At 39.0% G+C, this 14,689-nt stretch overlaps 1 protein-coding gene across 4 annotated transcripts in view; it reads right to left on the bottom strand.

Annotated features, from left to right (window-relative positions):
* Positions 1 to 1,303: 1,303 nt before the first annotated feature.
* The window catches only part of PPP2R3A (protein phosphatase 2 regulatory subunit B''alpha), a 216,431-nt gene continuing 203,045 nt past the window's right edge, over positions 1,304 to 14,689 (bottom strand). For all 4 annotated transcript variants that reach the window (XM_082624699.1, XM_082624701.1, XM_082624698.1 and 1 more), the window contains one exon: positions 1,304 to 3,930. In XM_082624699.1, coding sequence (XP_082480825.1) covers positions 3,804 to 3,930 — 127 coding nt within the window. In that variant the 3' untranslated portion in view covers positions 1,304 to 3,803. The remainder of the gene's footprint in view (positions 3,931 to 14,689) is intronic.

Here is a 14,689-nt window from a genome sequence, read left to right as displayed (position 1 = left end):
TCTGTTCTTTATTCACTAATGATCACTGCAAAAATGACTAGAATGAGATTGTACACATGGATGATTAGGATAAATTTTGCAAATCTCCCAAATTTTCCTAATAATATGATTTTAAAATTCCTTGAGTACTTTATTGCTTCCCAAGTTTGATAATCTTAGTTTTGTGTTTTTGGATGCATGGGAGGTTCGCAATATAGACAAAGCGAAAATCATTAATTAGTATGTGAGGGCCTTGATTGTTATGTAATATTGCCAATGATAAATTCAGGTTTTTTTTAGCACAAGTTTCTCTTTTTTATGCTGGTATTCTCACTGCCACACTTTTGGAAACCTGTATTACACCTTAAATCTATCAATAAATGTTAGTTTTCTAATTCTATGTTGTAGAATACTGAGGAGTTTGGGATAGCACGCTCTGAATGGCCTGTATTATATGCATTTGGGGAAGAGTGTTAATTACAGTGCCTTGATTTTTGCGTTTTCTTTATACCGTGAGTAATTTTAGGAATGCTGACCAATGGCTAACAAGGGATGATTGAGAAATTATTACTGAAGTAACTGGATTTACTTCAACAGGATTTGAAACCACCAAAACAATAACAGCATTTAATATGACTCATCTTCACTTGTTCTTTTGAGTCCTTGTAATTACCATAAATGATCCAATGATCTTTCACCTTAGGTGACAGAAGTTTTAGAGCTGACAGTTTTAGAGCTAATCTTTTTGATTAGTTTCCATAGGTCTACATCTCTAAGCAAAGGTGTAATACAGTTCTAGGATAAAGAATTCCTTCACTGTGTTCTTAGTTTTTTTAAGATAACTCGGTGACCTTGCTGAAGAAAAGTAAAAGTTTAACAACCGATGAAAAGTAAAATTTCTTTTCCCATATCATAGGCAACAAATATAAAATGCTTTAGAAAATACTAAGTTCAGAGTATAGAATGGGAACCTAATGTGTGGATGGTATTTTAATTTTTCTCCCTCATTTAAAAAAAATTAAGTTTTAGGTATCCAAATAACAATTACACATTCTTTTAAAAGAATATACTATATATAAGGCTAAAGTCTCCTTTGATCCCTGTGAACTTCTCACTTCCAAACCCAAATTCCTATCCCCAGAGGAAATCACTTTTCATTATGAGGTGTTATCCTTCCAGATCTTTCTTTATAAAGTTTTCCCAGAGGTTCAAAGAGTTATTCTCTTTGAAACTCAAGTTTGTTTATAATGCTACTCTTTCAAACATAAAAATGAATTGCAAGTGTGATTAAAACCAAAAGTGTGTAGTGATTATCTTAGTTCATATTTGACAACTTTATTTAGTTTTGCAAAAAGGGAAAAACAAAAACAAAAGTTACATCATGCAGGCTTCTCCACCCAAACACACCGTAACATTTCCAAAAGTTGAGCAAATGACTTCTCTCATTTGATCAATCTAGAGTTTTATAAACACTTTGAACAGTACACAATGACATAGATAAGATGCAGGGAAAATATACAGAATTTCATTAGTTTGATTACCTTGGCAATTAATGTTATGCTATGAAACTCATTTTTCATTGACTAGCATTAAGATCACACCCTCAATTTAACTTTTATCAAGAGTCTTGGATATTGTAATAACTTGAAATTTCCAGTTGGGCAGTAGTGATTATATTCTGCATGATCTTTACCAGAAAGTCAGATATATACTATCATCTTAGTTCCTCAGAATTCACATTTCTTACATTCAATACTAAGACGGGAGTACAGTGAAACACATTCTTACGTCTGAAAATGTGATACTTTGGGTAACCTAAATTAAAAGCACTATCTTAAGTGGAATGATATTGTTAGCTGTACTTTTATAATAACTGTAGACTTTTGAAACCAATTATTGACCAAAGTGAAAGCAAGAGGACTTCAGTAAGTAGAAACAAGGTCAAGTACAGCCATGTAGTAAAAAAAACCCAAAATCAAATGTATATTGGAAAACTGAATTTTTGCTGAGTCTTAGAAATAGTTTAGATCATATGGCTAATAAAACCTGTAAACCATATCTGGCTTCTAAAAAAATTTACCTTTTTAGCATTTTTATCTGAAAATTTAAAGTAGCTTTTCTTCCCTGGTAAAGGTTGGATGGGATAGACGGTAAATTTCATGTACCACATAAACACTTTTAATCCTAATAATTTACCAGTGTGTTTAGATTATTTTATATAGTGTTTCTGAAAAATTCAGTCACTTTTAAGATTTTATTCTTTGTGAACTGTTAGAAACTAAGTTTTAATACTTTCTGTAATAGTTCAATGGAAGGTCAGTTCTGATCATGAAGGTAAAATAACAGGAAACTGGGAGGATACTGACAGGAAGGATTGCTAACTCTGTTAATAACTATACTAGTTGATGGTGCATTTCCTAAATTCTCCTTTTCTCCACTTTTTGCCTACCACAGCCCAAGGTTTGATTATTTCAAAGTCTGGCCGTCACTCCAGCAAGGGAACCAATGTGGGGTGGAAAGGAAGCTATTCTGACATTTAGGACTTGAGCTTAAAACAAAAATTCCAGGGGAAAACTTGATGACTTTGACAAAAGTGGATATTAAAAAGTTTCTTGGGGGTTTCTTTTATAGTGTCAGAAATTTCCATCCTTTTTAATAATTTTCAATTTTATCTTCAACAGTACTGTGGGGCTTGGCTGCATTGTGGCTTGCTGAAAAATGTATTCTGTGATGACCACATCTACTACTATAGTAAACATGAAGTTGCTTTCCTTTATGGGTGGCATCACTGTTTTCTTCCATTTTTGTGATAAATACTGAAGTGGATGCAATATTTGAAATGGTTTCTTTTCAACATGAAGTTAAGGAATAATGTTTAGATTGAGGCCTTTACTGTTGGCCTCGTCTAATATTTAGTGATGAATATGTCTAGTAAGAATTTTCATATATAATTATTTAAGTCTTCAAGTAGGTCTTCTGATATGAAGTATAGATGGGACATCAACTGATTTTTAGATTAATCACTCAATAATTCTCTACAAATGTTAGATGAGTTAAAAGGAAACTTCCCCCCCGCCAAGTATGAGTCATATTCTGTACTTGGCTTCAGTTAACAAGTTTTTCTTCAGATTTTATATAAGATCCACAGTCAGGATGGGGAGGGATTATTTAGAGCTTGCCAGCAAGGTTGGAAGGCCCAGTGGTTACAATACCTGAGGATGTAAAGTGACTAGCAGTTTGGCAGGTCATTGTGAAATTAGATTAAGTTCAAGATCTTTGAACTCCAGTACACATACAATTAAAAGAAGTCTCTGAGATGTTTTGGCAGTGCTTTTATTACCAGGGCTAATTCAGTTCTGGAGGCCCTGACTGCTTTTTCAAGTTCCAGAATTTTTTGCCTCAAGTTTTCTGCAAGTGAAGGTTTCTTCTGGGCTCCATAGGAGCCCTGATGGGCCTCAGGGATGCTGGACAACAGAGGCAACTCCTGCTTTTGTGCAGAGAACTGTGCTTGGCACTGTCCCCAAGAGATCCTTGGTACATTCAGGGGTGAAGAGTGCTGATTCACAGACGTTGGAAGGTGACGTATATCTTACTTGCTTCTGAGGAAAAGCTCTGTAAGAGGTTTGAGGCACATTGGAGGAGTCTCCCAAACTGAGTATGTGTATCCAGAGCTATTGCTCAAAAACGTTAAAAAATTCCTAGTGCTGCAGATAATGCACTTGCAGAAATCAAAGCCTTTAAAAAGCAATATGCAAACTACAGCATCTCTTCACAAGAAAAAAACATTTAAAATCCATATCTCCCTTTCATGTAGACTTTGGCAGCTATTCTTCATCCACTGACTGAAGCTTTCCACATTTCTCTGAAAGGCTCGAGGTCACTATTTTATTGCCTTTGTTTCCAATTTCAGAGGGAGAGGCAGGTTCCTCTGTTTCATAATCTTCAAAGGAGCTGAAAGAACAGCAAAAGTGAGTTACTGATTTTTTTAAAAGAAAGTTTTAATGTTTGGGTAGAAGTCGGTATAGCAAACTAGAGACAAGACCAGCTAGCAGAAATACCCCGAGTTGCTAAATGGTAGCTGTGATCAACTGAGCCACCCTGGAGGGGACAGTGCTGTGGAACAGAAAACACATTCTTGAAAACGGGCTGAATCAAGCTTTCCCTAGAGGCTTTGATGGGACTGAGAGCATTATGGATGAAGCTAGGTCAGGGAGGGTATGGTCTGGGAAGTATGAGTTTTACATGAATGCTTTCATTGAAGTGGCTTCCATGCAGAGTGGGGAGCTTTCTCTCAGATAGTTTTGTAGCTTCCATGGCTTCCAAGAAGTACGTTGAAGATGTATATCTATGTGTACATAGAGCAGACTAAAGTCCACTCCTGTGTTTCCCTCCATTTGCAGAACTCCACAGCATATTCCCTCTTTAGAGGTTACTTGTATTTCCTGAGTTCCATATCCTCCAGGCCACCCCTCCTGGCTATTCCAGGCAGGGATGACAAAATATTTTATCTCAGAATGATGGCTGCTTCATCTGTGCAGAAATTTCTGGATATATAGTCCTTTTATGAAAAAAGGTACCAAGACTCCCTAGTGATGAAAAATATGCTGAGGCAGGAATACCTAGTAGGTGGCACCTATTCAAAGAGAGTAGAGAATATTACATTTTTATTAAAAAGCTTATCTGATGTTTGGAAAACGTTGCCCTGAGTACCATTTATGATCCTGTCAGAAATTACTTAACAACTGTCATTTTGAAAAAATATTCCATACTTAATTTCTGTTTCCACTCCTCCCCCATCTCCTTGAGGCATCAATAGTTATACGCCAGTTATGGCGTATGCTGAATAAGGAGGCAAAAAGGAGAGTAAGTTTGCTTTAATGGAACTGAAGCAGGGTTGACGGTAGAGGCTCCATTTCTGGGCGGAAAAACTCTCAAAGAAAAGTTAATTCTAGAAATGCAGTGTCAGACACTGGCTGCCTATTTCCTGTCAGAATGGAAGGCATTTTCTTCCTCTTGGTAACCTAACTTGCTGTCTGTGAGCTCTCAATGCAGATCTGGGAATGAGTTACAGAGTTAAGTCTGAACTGAGACTCATTCACACTAACTATTTGAGCTCCTGTTGTAAGCATGAGCCAAACGCTAGGGATACAATGGTGAAAAAGACCGACCAGCCCCTTCCTCACAAAGCCTGTAGCCTAATGGAGGCCATCTGGAATAGTGGCTAAGTGGTTTAGCCTTAGAGCATGGAGAGCACGGACTTTGGAAGTTGAGTTCTAATCTCAGGTCACTTAATATGACTTTGGACATGTAACTTAACCCCCCTGCATCAGCCTCCTCGACTAATAGCAGTTCCTACCCCTTATAAGGGTTGAAAAGAGATTAGGTGAGAGGGCCTACGCATCATAAACTCTTGGAAAATATCACATGTTATTCTCGTGATGGAGAAGTGCTGGGGCTTACTGAAGCAGGATGGTGACACCTCATCCTATACTGGGGGGCGGGGTCACACTTTTTTGTGTAATTTGTGAATAAAAAATCTTTTACAAAAGAGTATGTATTTTTCCCCACTGTAGCCTCATACAGAAATGGGATTTCCAGCAATGGATTTGATCCAATCTAGTACCTAAAAGTATTCCAATGCTTTGTGGGTTGGATGTAGTAGAATGTCATCTGCATTTCTTTTGTACTTTCAAGGCACCAAGAGCAGCAATATACACAGAGACTTCGGAGGAATCTTAAGTTTGAGGGAGCTCATTCAGAACCTCTTGTCAGTGTCCTTTTGTCAGTGTCCTGGTGAGTCCTTTTACCCTAACTCAGTAGTTCTCAGCTGGCGGTGCTTCTCCCCACTCCGGGGGACTTCTGGCCGTGTCTGGAGCCATATTTGATTGTCCCAACTGGGTAGGTCCTATTGGCATCTAGTGGATAGAGTCCAGGGGTGTTGCTAAACATCTTACAATGTGCCAGAAAGTGCCTCACAACAGAATTACCCAGCTTAAAATATCAGTGCTGTTGTTGAGAAACCCTGCTCTAACTCTTGCCCCATTAGGGTTAGTGCATCCCAGCGTTCTGGACTAAGCTCCTCTCATTTTGTACTTCCCTGAGCAATCAGTCTTTCTCATGGCTTTATCCACCACTTGTTCACCTGTGGTTTCTAAATGTACATGTCTAGCCTCAGCCTCAGCCTCTTTCTAAGTTGGAGACTGCCACGTATCCAACTGTCTGTTATGTGGCTCTTCCCATATGGCAGCGTGTACAAACCTGGATTGGTCCTTCCCATACCCCTGGTTCTCCCTATTTTAGCAAATAGCACCATAATCTACCTACTCAAAGCCATAAACCTTGTTATTCCAAGCTCCTCTTCCCTCCTTTCCCCTTCCCTCTTCAAATCCAGCCACTTTCTCCTACCACTTTCAATACCACATGGATGCAGTCCTGCTGCTTCCTCTGCATTGCCGCTGATTTAGTTCAGGATGCTATACTTCCTTGCTTGGATTATTGCAATAGTTTTCTAACAGTTGGTCTTCCTGCCTTCACTCCTGTCACATACCCTTTGCTTTTGCCATACCAGACTGTTGACAGTGTCAGAATAGGTCTTGGGACCTAATGCCACGGTGCAATACCTGTTTTTCAGTGGCCTGCAGTGCCCTTCCCCCTTTGGTTAACTTGTGCTCGTCTTTTAATCTGAGATGTCATTTAAAAGGTTCTTGAGGGCCTCCCTGGTGGCGCAGTGGTTGAGAGTCCGCCTGCCGATGCAGGGGATACGGGTTCGTGCCCTGGTCTGGGAGGATCCCATATGCCGCGGAGCGGCTGGGCCCGTGAGCCATGGCCGCTGAGCCTGCGCATCCGGAGCCTGTGCTCCGCAACGGGAGAGGCCACAACAGTGAGAGGCCCGCGTACCGCAAAAAAAAAAAAAAAAAAAAAAAAAAGGTTCTTGATTCCCAGTGCCTGAGCTTCCACCGTCTCTTATTTAGATGTCTGTAATGGCTTATCTGTCTTCCTGCCTCTATTCTTGCCCCTCTGCCAGTCTAGCAGAGTAATCTTCAAAAAACGCAAGTGGGGTTTAACTTTTTTCAGTATCTCCCCTAGGCCCTGCATGATCTGGCTCCTGCTCATCTTTCCAGCCACATTTCCCTCTGTTGCTCACCATACTCCAGCTACACTGGCCTTTTAAAATGTCCTCAACACAGTTTCCTGCCTCAGAGCCATTGCTTATGTTTCCCTCTGCCTAGAACATTTTTGCTCCCTGCTTTTTGCATAACTTTCCTTCTCAAATTTTAGGTTCTCATCACCTCCCTAGGAGATTCTTCTTCCCTCAGCATCCTAAGTTGCAAGCTTCTCTCCATTATCGGTTTACCCTGTTTCTTTCTTTCATAACTGTATAATTAAATAAATGTCATCCCTACTCAACTGTAAAGTGTCCATTTTATAACTCACTAATTTTCTTGGGCTATATAGTCTAGTGCCTGGTGCTAGGTGCTTAAAATGTACTGTTGAATGAAAAATGATGTCCTAGTGCTTTTGTAAAACTATGTGTTGAGTTTTTGGGGAAGGCTGGAGTCAGTAAAATGGTGAGGGTGCAGAAGTCGCCTTCAAGTCACTGAAGTCAGAACTGCAAGAGCCTTAATCTTTATCCTGCTCTCCAGGAATTCCTGAGGGAGAGAGAATGGTTACTGATTCCTTCTAAATGACCACTTGCAGGTTTACTCGTAGGTCACTGGGATTCCTCTGGGCTCAAATGAAATTATTTTATGAGGTATTCTCTGTTAATTGGCCATTTAAATGAGTAGAGTGGTCAGAGCATTAAAGCAGAACTCATAGAGTTCACAAACAGTTCACTAAGAAGCCCTAGATATCAAATTGAGAACAAATTCTTTAACTTCGTAGTAACATAGTAGTAACTACGAGTAACTTCATAGTTAGCATAAGGGAAAATGATGGTTCATATACTTTTGCAATTTGCAAAATATCAAATATCATATTTTTGCTAGCAGTATGATAGCCTTTAGAAACCTGTTTCCCTAAGTAAGTTTCCCCTTTCAGATGAGCAATTTCTGGGCAAAAGTATTAAGGCTAGTTCTGCAGATTCCTGGGATGGAAGTATAATAGCTGGAATGAGCAGAAATAATGACTGACACATATGTGGTCTGACAAAGAATTTGTATGCAGTTTCAGGGTGTTGTCTGGGAGTTGTGGTTTGATTCCACTTCTGGGATTCTGACTACAGGGGCAAAGGGATAGAATAGTTGATTCAGGGCTTGCCTGAGGAAATCTAAGATATATGCTGGCTATAGGTATAAAATAAACTGTTAAATAGTTCTCTAATTTGGAGTCTATAACACTTTAGAAATAGGAGTGGATGAATTTTACCTTTATACTTTTAAGAACAGATAACCCAAGCCATTTATATAAAATGGATTACCTGAAATATCAATACTTTAGAAGTTGGATATTTGGTTCAGAGAATTTCCTTATTGACCCACTCAGTAACTATTATAGAAAATCTTTTGCTTCAACTTTTGTTAAAGTTTCCTAATATGTACCACCTCCTTTCCTGCCTCAGAAAGTTGATCCTACTTCATTTTTTTTTTCTTTATTTTTTTGGCTGCGTCAGGTCTTAGTTGCGGCACGTGGGGTCTTCGTGCGGGATCTTTCATTGAGGTGTGGGCTCTTCGTTGTGGCACCCGGGTTTTGTCTCTCTAGTTGTGGCATGTGTGCTCCAGGGCGCGTGGGCTCTGCAGTTTGCAGCACACGGGCTCTCTCGTTGAGGCGCGCGAGCTCAGTAGTTGTGGCGCGTGGGATTAGTTGCCCCGCAGCATGTGGGATCTTAGTTCCCTGACCAGGGATCAAACCCGCGTCCCCTGCATTAGAAAGCGGATTCTTTACCACTGGACCACCAGGGAAGTCCTGATACTACTTCATTTTTGATGGCTGAGGATCTCTTGCAGTTCTAGGGTCATGAGTCATCAGTTATTAATTCTTATTTATTTTGGATGTAGATAGTATAAAAATTTTAGATTAAATTTTAGATTAAAATTTAAACAGATTAAAATTTTTTTTTTGCTTTATAAATTTATTTATCTTTGGCTGCTTTGGTCTTTGTTGCTGTGCGTGGGCTTTCTCTAGTTGCAGCGAGCGGTGGCTACTCTTCGTTGCGATGCGCGGGCTTCTCATTGCCGTGGCTTCTCTTGTGCGGAGCATGGGCTCTGGGCACTCGGGCTTCAGTAGTTGTGGCTCGCGGGCTCTAGAGCGCAGGCTCAGTAGTTGTGGCACATGGGCTTAGTTGCTCCGCAGCATGTGGGATCTTCCCGGACCAGGGCTCGAACCCGTGTCCCCTGCATTGGCAGGCGGATTCTTAACCACTGCACCACCAGGGAAGTCCCTAGATTTAAAATTTAATATAAAATTTAGATTTAAATTTTAGATTTAAAATTAAATTATAGTCTAATCATGAAGGGAGGGACAGGGTTTAATTCATTTTTTATTACCAGCTACAGTGCCTAGCATAAATTAGGTAGGTACCGCTGAATATCTATTCAAATAAATTAAAATTGGGCTTTGTTTTGCTGAATGCAGAAAAAAATGAACACATTAGCTTCAGGCTCATATAAAGGCTCTGTTTATTGAGCACTATTAAAATAATGACTCAGAACTATTGGACTTGTAAGATTATAACTCATGCCCCAATGTATACACACACGTACCCCACCCGCCACATTCCCTGCTCTTCTGCTAAATTCTCCCACCTCACTCAGGACAGCCAGGCTCCATACAGCCCCTTACCCCAGACTTGACTCTCACTAGCTTACATTCCTGGAAGACTGCTCCAGTGGGTTTCTGACTGGCCTTCTTTGCCTACAGTGTCTTATTTTCCAGTGCTGAATGAAGTAAATGTAGATCTCATACAAGATGTAAGTCAGTACATGTTTATATTTAGTATAAAGGAGAAATCCACCTTTAAAAACATTCAGTAGAAAACAGTTCTTCTAAATTATCTAAATGTCCGATGATAGGGAAAATGGATGTGTTATTGCTTGAGAGAATACTCTGAAGCATTAAAAGTCATGTTTTTGAAAACACTAGTAACATTAAGCATCAAGAAAAAATATACCAAAGTATAAATAATGGTTATCTCTGGATGACTGAACCGAGGATGATTTTAATCTCTTTATATTTTGCAATTTTTCTGCAGTAAGCCTATCTTTTTCTCCTAATCAGATAATGACTCTCAGAATGAAAAAGAAAATTGTGTTTAATCTAAGTTAATCAAATGTAAAGCTGTTGGTGAAACACCAGAATATCCTGTAAGAAAGTATTTTTGAGATAATGTAAAAGACTCTTAACTAAAAATCTGAAGTAATCAAGTATTTGTCAGATTGGCAGAGAATCTTGTTTCTAATTATTACAGGCCGCGGTTTCTTAAAATAGCAACATAGAGGACCCTTTAGCCTGCTTTTCACAGTTTTTGTGGAGTTTTAAACTTTATTGCAGAAACCATAAGAATGTTAACTATAAATAAGTTTGGTGTCATAACCTGTTACTTCATATAGGTGACGACACATAGTCATGGTCATTTAGTTGACTAGGTATATGTAACTGGTACCCTGTCTTTCTGGCTTCCGCTATGACCGTTCATTACTTTGATGCTAGATGGGATAATTCATAATGTTTGCAAACTCATACTTATGGAGACCCTTTACCCTCTTTCACCTCACTAAAATATGGAGTCATTACCAGATTACTTATTTTTTAATTACTAGGTTGCTTATTGAAGGCATTACCTAAGTACGAGCCTTGAATCAGGAGGGACAGGCACTTGGCCCAGAGGTGACCTATGATGTTAGATGGTAAAGTAGATGGAGAATTTCCAGTTGATTTTGGAGGGTCACGTTGTCCGGGCTCCTGCGTTATCCTTGTAGTGAGGGTGGCTGCCCGATTACTGCTGCCTTCTGTGCCACTCAGTAAACATTTGCTGAGGACCTCCTACACCCCTAACAGTTTGCCAGGTGCTGGCGTTACAAGACGAATAAAACAAGGTGCTCTGCCCTGAAGGAGCCCATGTTCCAGTGGAAACACAAAGAGGTCCATTTTTCCCAGGATTTATATGCCAGACACTGTTAGATATGTTATATACATTATCTTTAATTCTCAGTACAGTCCTGTTGTTCATGCAACCGTGTGCCATGTTCTGTGCCCTGGGAATGAAGGGAACAAGGTAGGCAGTGGAATGCTAATGTAATACCTGACTAGATTATAATTCAGAGAGGTTATGTAATGTGGCCAAGATCACAGAAGTGGTAGCAATAATAGCCATTGTTTATTGATTACATAGGCACTATGCCTAAGGGATAATACATCATGTACATTGTCTTACTTAATCCGGAAACAGCTTGGTGTGGCAGGTGGTATCCTCATTGTACAGGGGATGCTGAGGCTTGCTCTAGTGATGGACAGAGCAAGGCTTTGAACTTAACTAAGTTTGTCTAAATCCAAATTCTGTGCAACGAAATTTGTCTATACCCAAATTCTGTGCTTTTAACCATGATGTTATATTGTATCTCTTCTCCTTCAGGGAGTAGTAATAGCTATTATTTGTCAGGTATCTACGATGTGCCAGGTGTTTCTATGTATTATCTTTGATTCTCATAACCACCTTGGAAGGTGGTTGCTGGTATCTTCTGAAACTTAGCCTCAGGAGTCAGATAACCTGCCCAGCTGGTGAGTGGGAGGTAGAACCAGATCTGTCTGGCTCCTAAGCTTATGCTCTTTCCATGGCACTACCATGCTTCCTCCCTTTCTAATATTTGATTCTGGTAATTTCTGTTTGGCAAACTCACCCTAATTTATTTGTAATTCCTCTTGAGATGAAGCCCTAGGTGATGTAGCCTTGGAATTCTGGGTCTGGCCTTGCTTTTGAACCATGTCAGTCAGTTACTAACAACTGTAATAAAGAGGCCTTTCTTTTCCTTTGTTGACATTCTAGTCCTCACCCTACAGGCCATGGCTGTTGTAAGGCTTCTCCTCTCCCCTTGAGATCTCATCACCCACATGTGCTCTGTGTAGGCCTTATCTTATCTCCCACAACATGAGAAGATGGGTGTCCAGCAGAAGCCTCTCATATGCACTGGTCAAATTTCACTACAGCTGGTCTCCACATCTCCTCTCGTGACCCCTCACCTGTATTTCTGTCTGTATCCCTTTGCTTCCCCTCTCTGCCCTCCACACACACTGGCACCTTCTTTGAGCACTACCACAATTTGGGAAAAACTTTTACTTGGGCCAGTTACCTATTCTCTTTAGTTGCCATCTATTTTCTCTCCTTTTCAGACTAATAAACTTCTAAGTGTTTAGACCTGCTATCTCTATTTTCTCCTTCCTCTAAAGCAGGTTACAAAACAATATGTAGTATAAAGTTCCATTTCTGTAAAACAAATTACTTATCTATTTGCAAAGAAATGTCTAGAAGGATATACTCCTAAATGATAAGTCACGCTATCTCTGGGTGGTAGATTTTAGGTGAAGATTTTTATCTTCATTTCTAACTGTTCTGCAGTGAATATATATCACCTATATAAACAGATAAAGGAGAAAAATAACTTCTTCCTGTTTATGAAAGTAGTACATGTTCATTATACAAACATTATAAATTATAGAACAGTATAAAAAACCAAAGTACTTGCAATCCCACAGCCCAGAGTTAACCACTGTTAATATTTTGGAGCCTTATCATTTAGCATGTTTATACAGATACACATTTTTAATATTGAGATTATATCACAATTTTGTAACCCTGATTTCTCCATGTTACATTTTTGTGCAACACATAATTTAAATGTCTGCAAAATATGACACATAGATACCATGACTTACTTAACTATTCTATTATCGTGCATTTGTGTTGCTTTGAATTTTTTAATTTTATAATTACCTGTGTCCAATGCCAACTGTTTGGATAAACAGTTCTATCTAAATTTCTGATTATTTACAATAGATACCCAGAATTAGAATCGGGAGTCAAAGGGTATGAATTCAGGCTTTTGCAGCATATTATCAAATTAATTTCCAGGGAGGTTGGGCCAATTTGCTTCTACCAGCAATATCTGTTACTACAATGTGCTGCTTCTATGAGAGAGCAGTTAAGACACTTTATTTTAACTGTACCTGCCTGTTTTTCCCTGCTAAGGCAGGGATCCTGTCTGTGTTCACCAATATCCAGTAATGCTTAGTACACAGCAGGAATGCAAACATGTACTGAATTCATACCATCTCTTAAAAAACTCCTGCCAATTTAATAAGCTAAACTTTTTGGGGCACTTGCTTTTTACAAATGTTTTATTTAAGTTTAGTTTACATATCATAGAATTCACTGATCTTAACTGTTTAATGTGTTTTAGTAATTGTGCAGTCATCACCACAATTCAATTGTAGAATACTTTCATCTCTCCATCTGCCTTTCCTCTCTCCCTGTGCTTGTCTGCATTCACTTTGTACTCTCAATCCTGGAACGAGGCAACCACTGATCTGTTTTCTGGCTCTATAATTTTGCCTTTTCTAGAAATTCCATATGAATGGAATCATATAATATGTAGTCTTTAGTGTCCGGCTTCTTTCATGTAGAATGGTAGTTTTTAGATTCATCTGTGTTGTTGCATGTATTAGTAGTTCTTTCCTTTTATTTACTGAGGTATATTTGACATAGAATAAATTGCTCATATCTAAAGTGTATAATTAATAAGTTTTGACTTTTGTATACACCTGTAAAAGCAACGCCTCAAGGTCATGTAAATATCCACCCCCCTGTCCCCCCAACGAAAGTTTCCTCATGCCCCTTTAGAATCACTTTTGCCCTCCCCAGCTAACCACTGATTTGGTTTCTGTCATTCTAGAATTTTTTAGAAAATTTTTAAAAACTGTGATATTTTCTTTTTTATTGAAATATAGTTGATTTGCAATACTGTGTACTTCAGGTGTACAGCAAAGTGATTCAGTTATACATATATATTCTTTTTCAGATTCTTGTCCACTATAGGTCACCAGAAGATAACTGAATGGAGTTCCCTATGCCACACAGTAAATCCTTGTTGGTCATCTACCCTACATACCGTAGTGTGTATCTGCTTATCCCAAACCCCCCAGTCCATCCTCCCTGCCCCTTTCCCCTTTGGCAAGCCTGCCTTTTTTTTTTTTTTTTAATTTTGGCTGTGCTGTGTGGCATGCGGGATCTTAGTTCCCCAACCAGGGACTGAACCCGTGTCCCCTGCATTGGGAGCATGGAGTCTTAACCACTGGACTGCCAGGGAAGTCCCTAGGATGCATTTTCTAGAATTTTACATAAATGGAATCATACAAGATTGGAATATACTTTTTGTCTAGCTTCTTTCACTTGGCTTGAGATTCATCAATGTTGTGTTTGTCAATGGTTCATTCCTCTTTTTTTTTTTTTTATTGCTGAAGAGCATTCCATTACATGGATATACTATATTTTGTTTATCAATTCACCAGTTTAGTGGATATTTGGATTATTTTTAGTTTTGGGCTACTAAGAATAATGCTGCTGTAAACATTCATGTACAAGCCTTGGGTAAACATTTCTCTTGGGTAGATTCCTAGGAGTGGAACTGCTGATTCATACGATAAATGTATGTTTAACTTTTTAAGAAATTGCCAGACATTTCTAAAGAGGCTACATAATTTTACATCCACATCAGTCCAG

Source organism: Mesoplodon mirus (assembly GCF_964341445.2).
Source record: "Mesoplodon mirus genome assembly, chromosome: 6".
Taxonomy (NCBI): domain Eukaryota; kingdom Metazoa; phylum Chordata; class Mammalia; order Artiodactyla; family Ziphiidae; genus Mesoplodon; species Mesoplodon mirus.
Note: the sequence above shows the minus strand (reverse complement) of the source record. Positions and strands in the feature narration are given on the sequence as shown.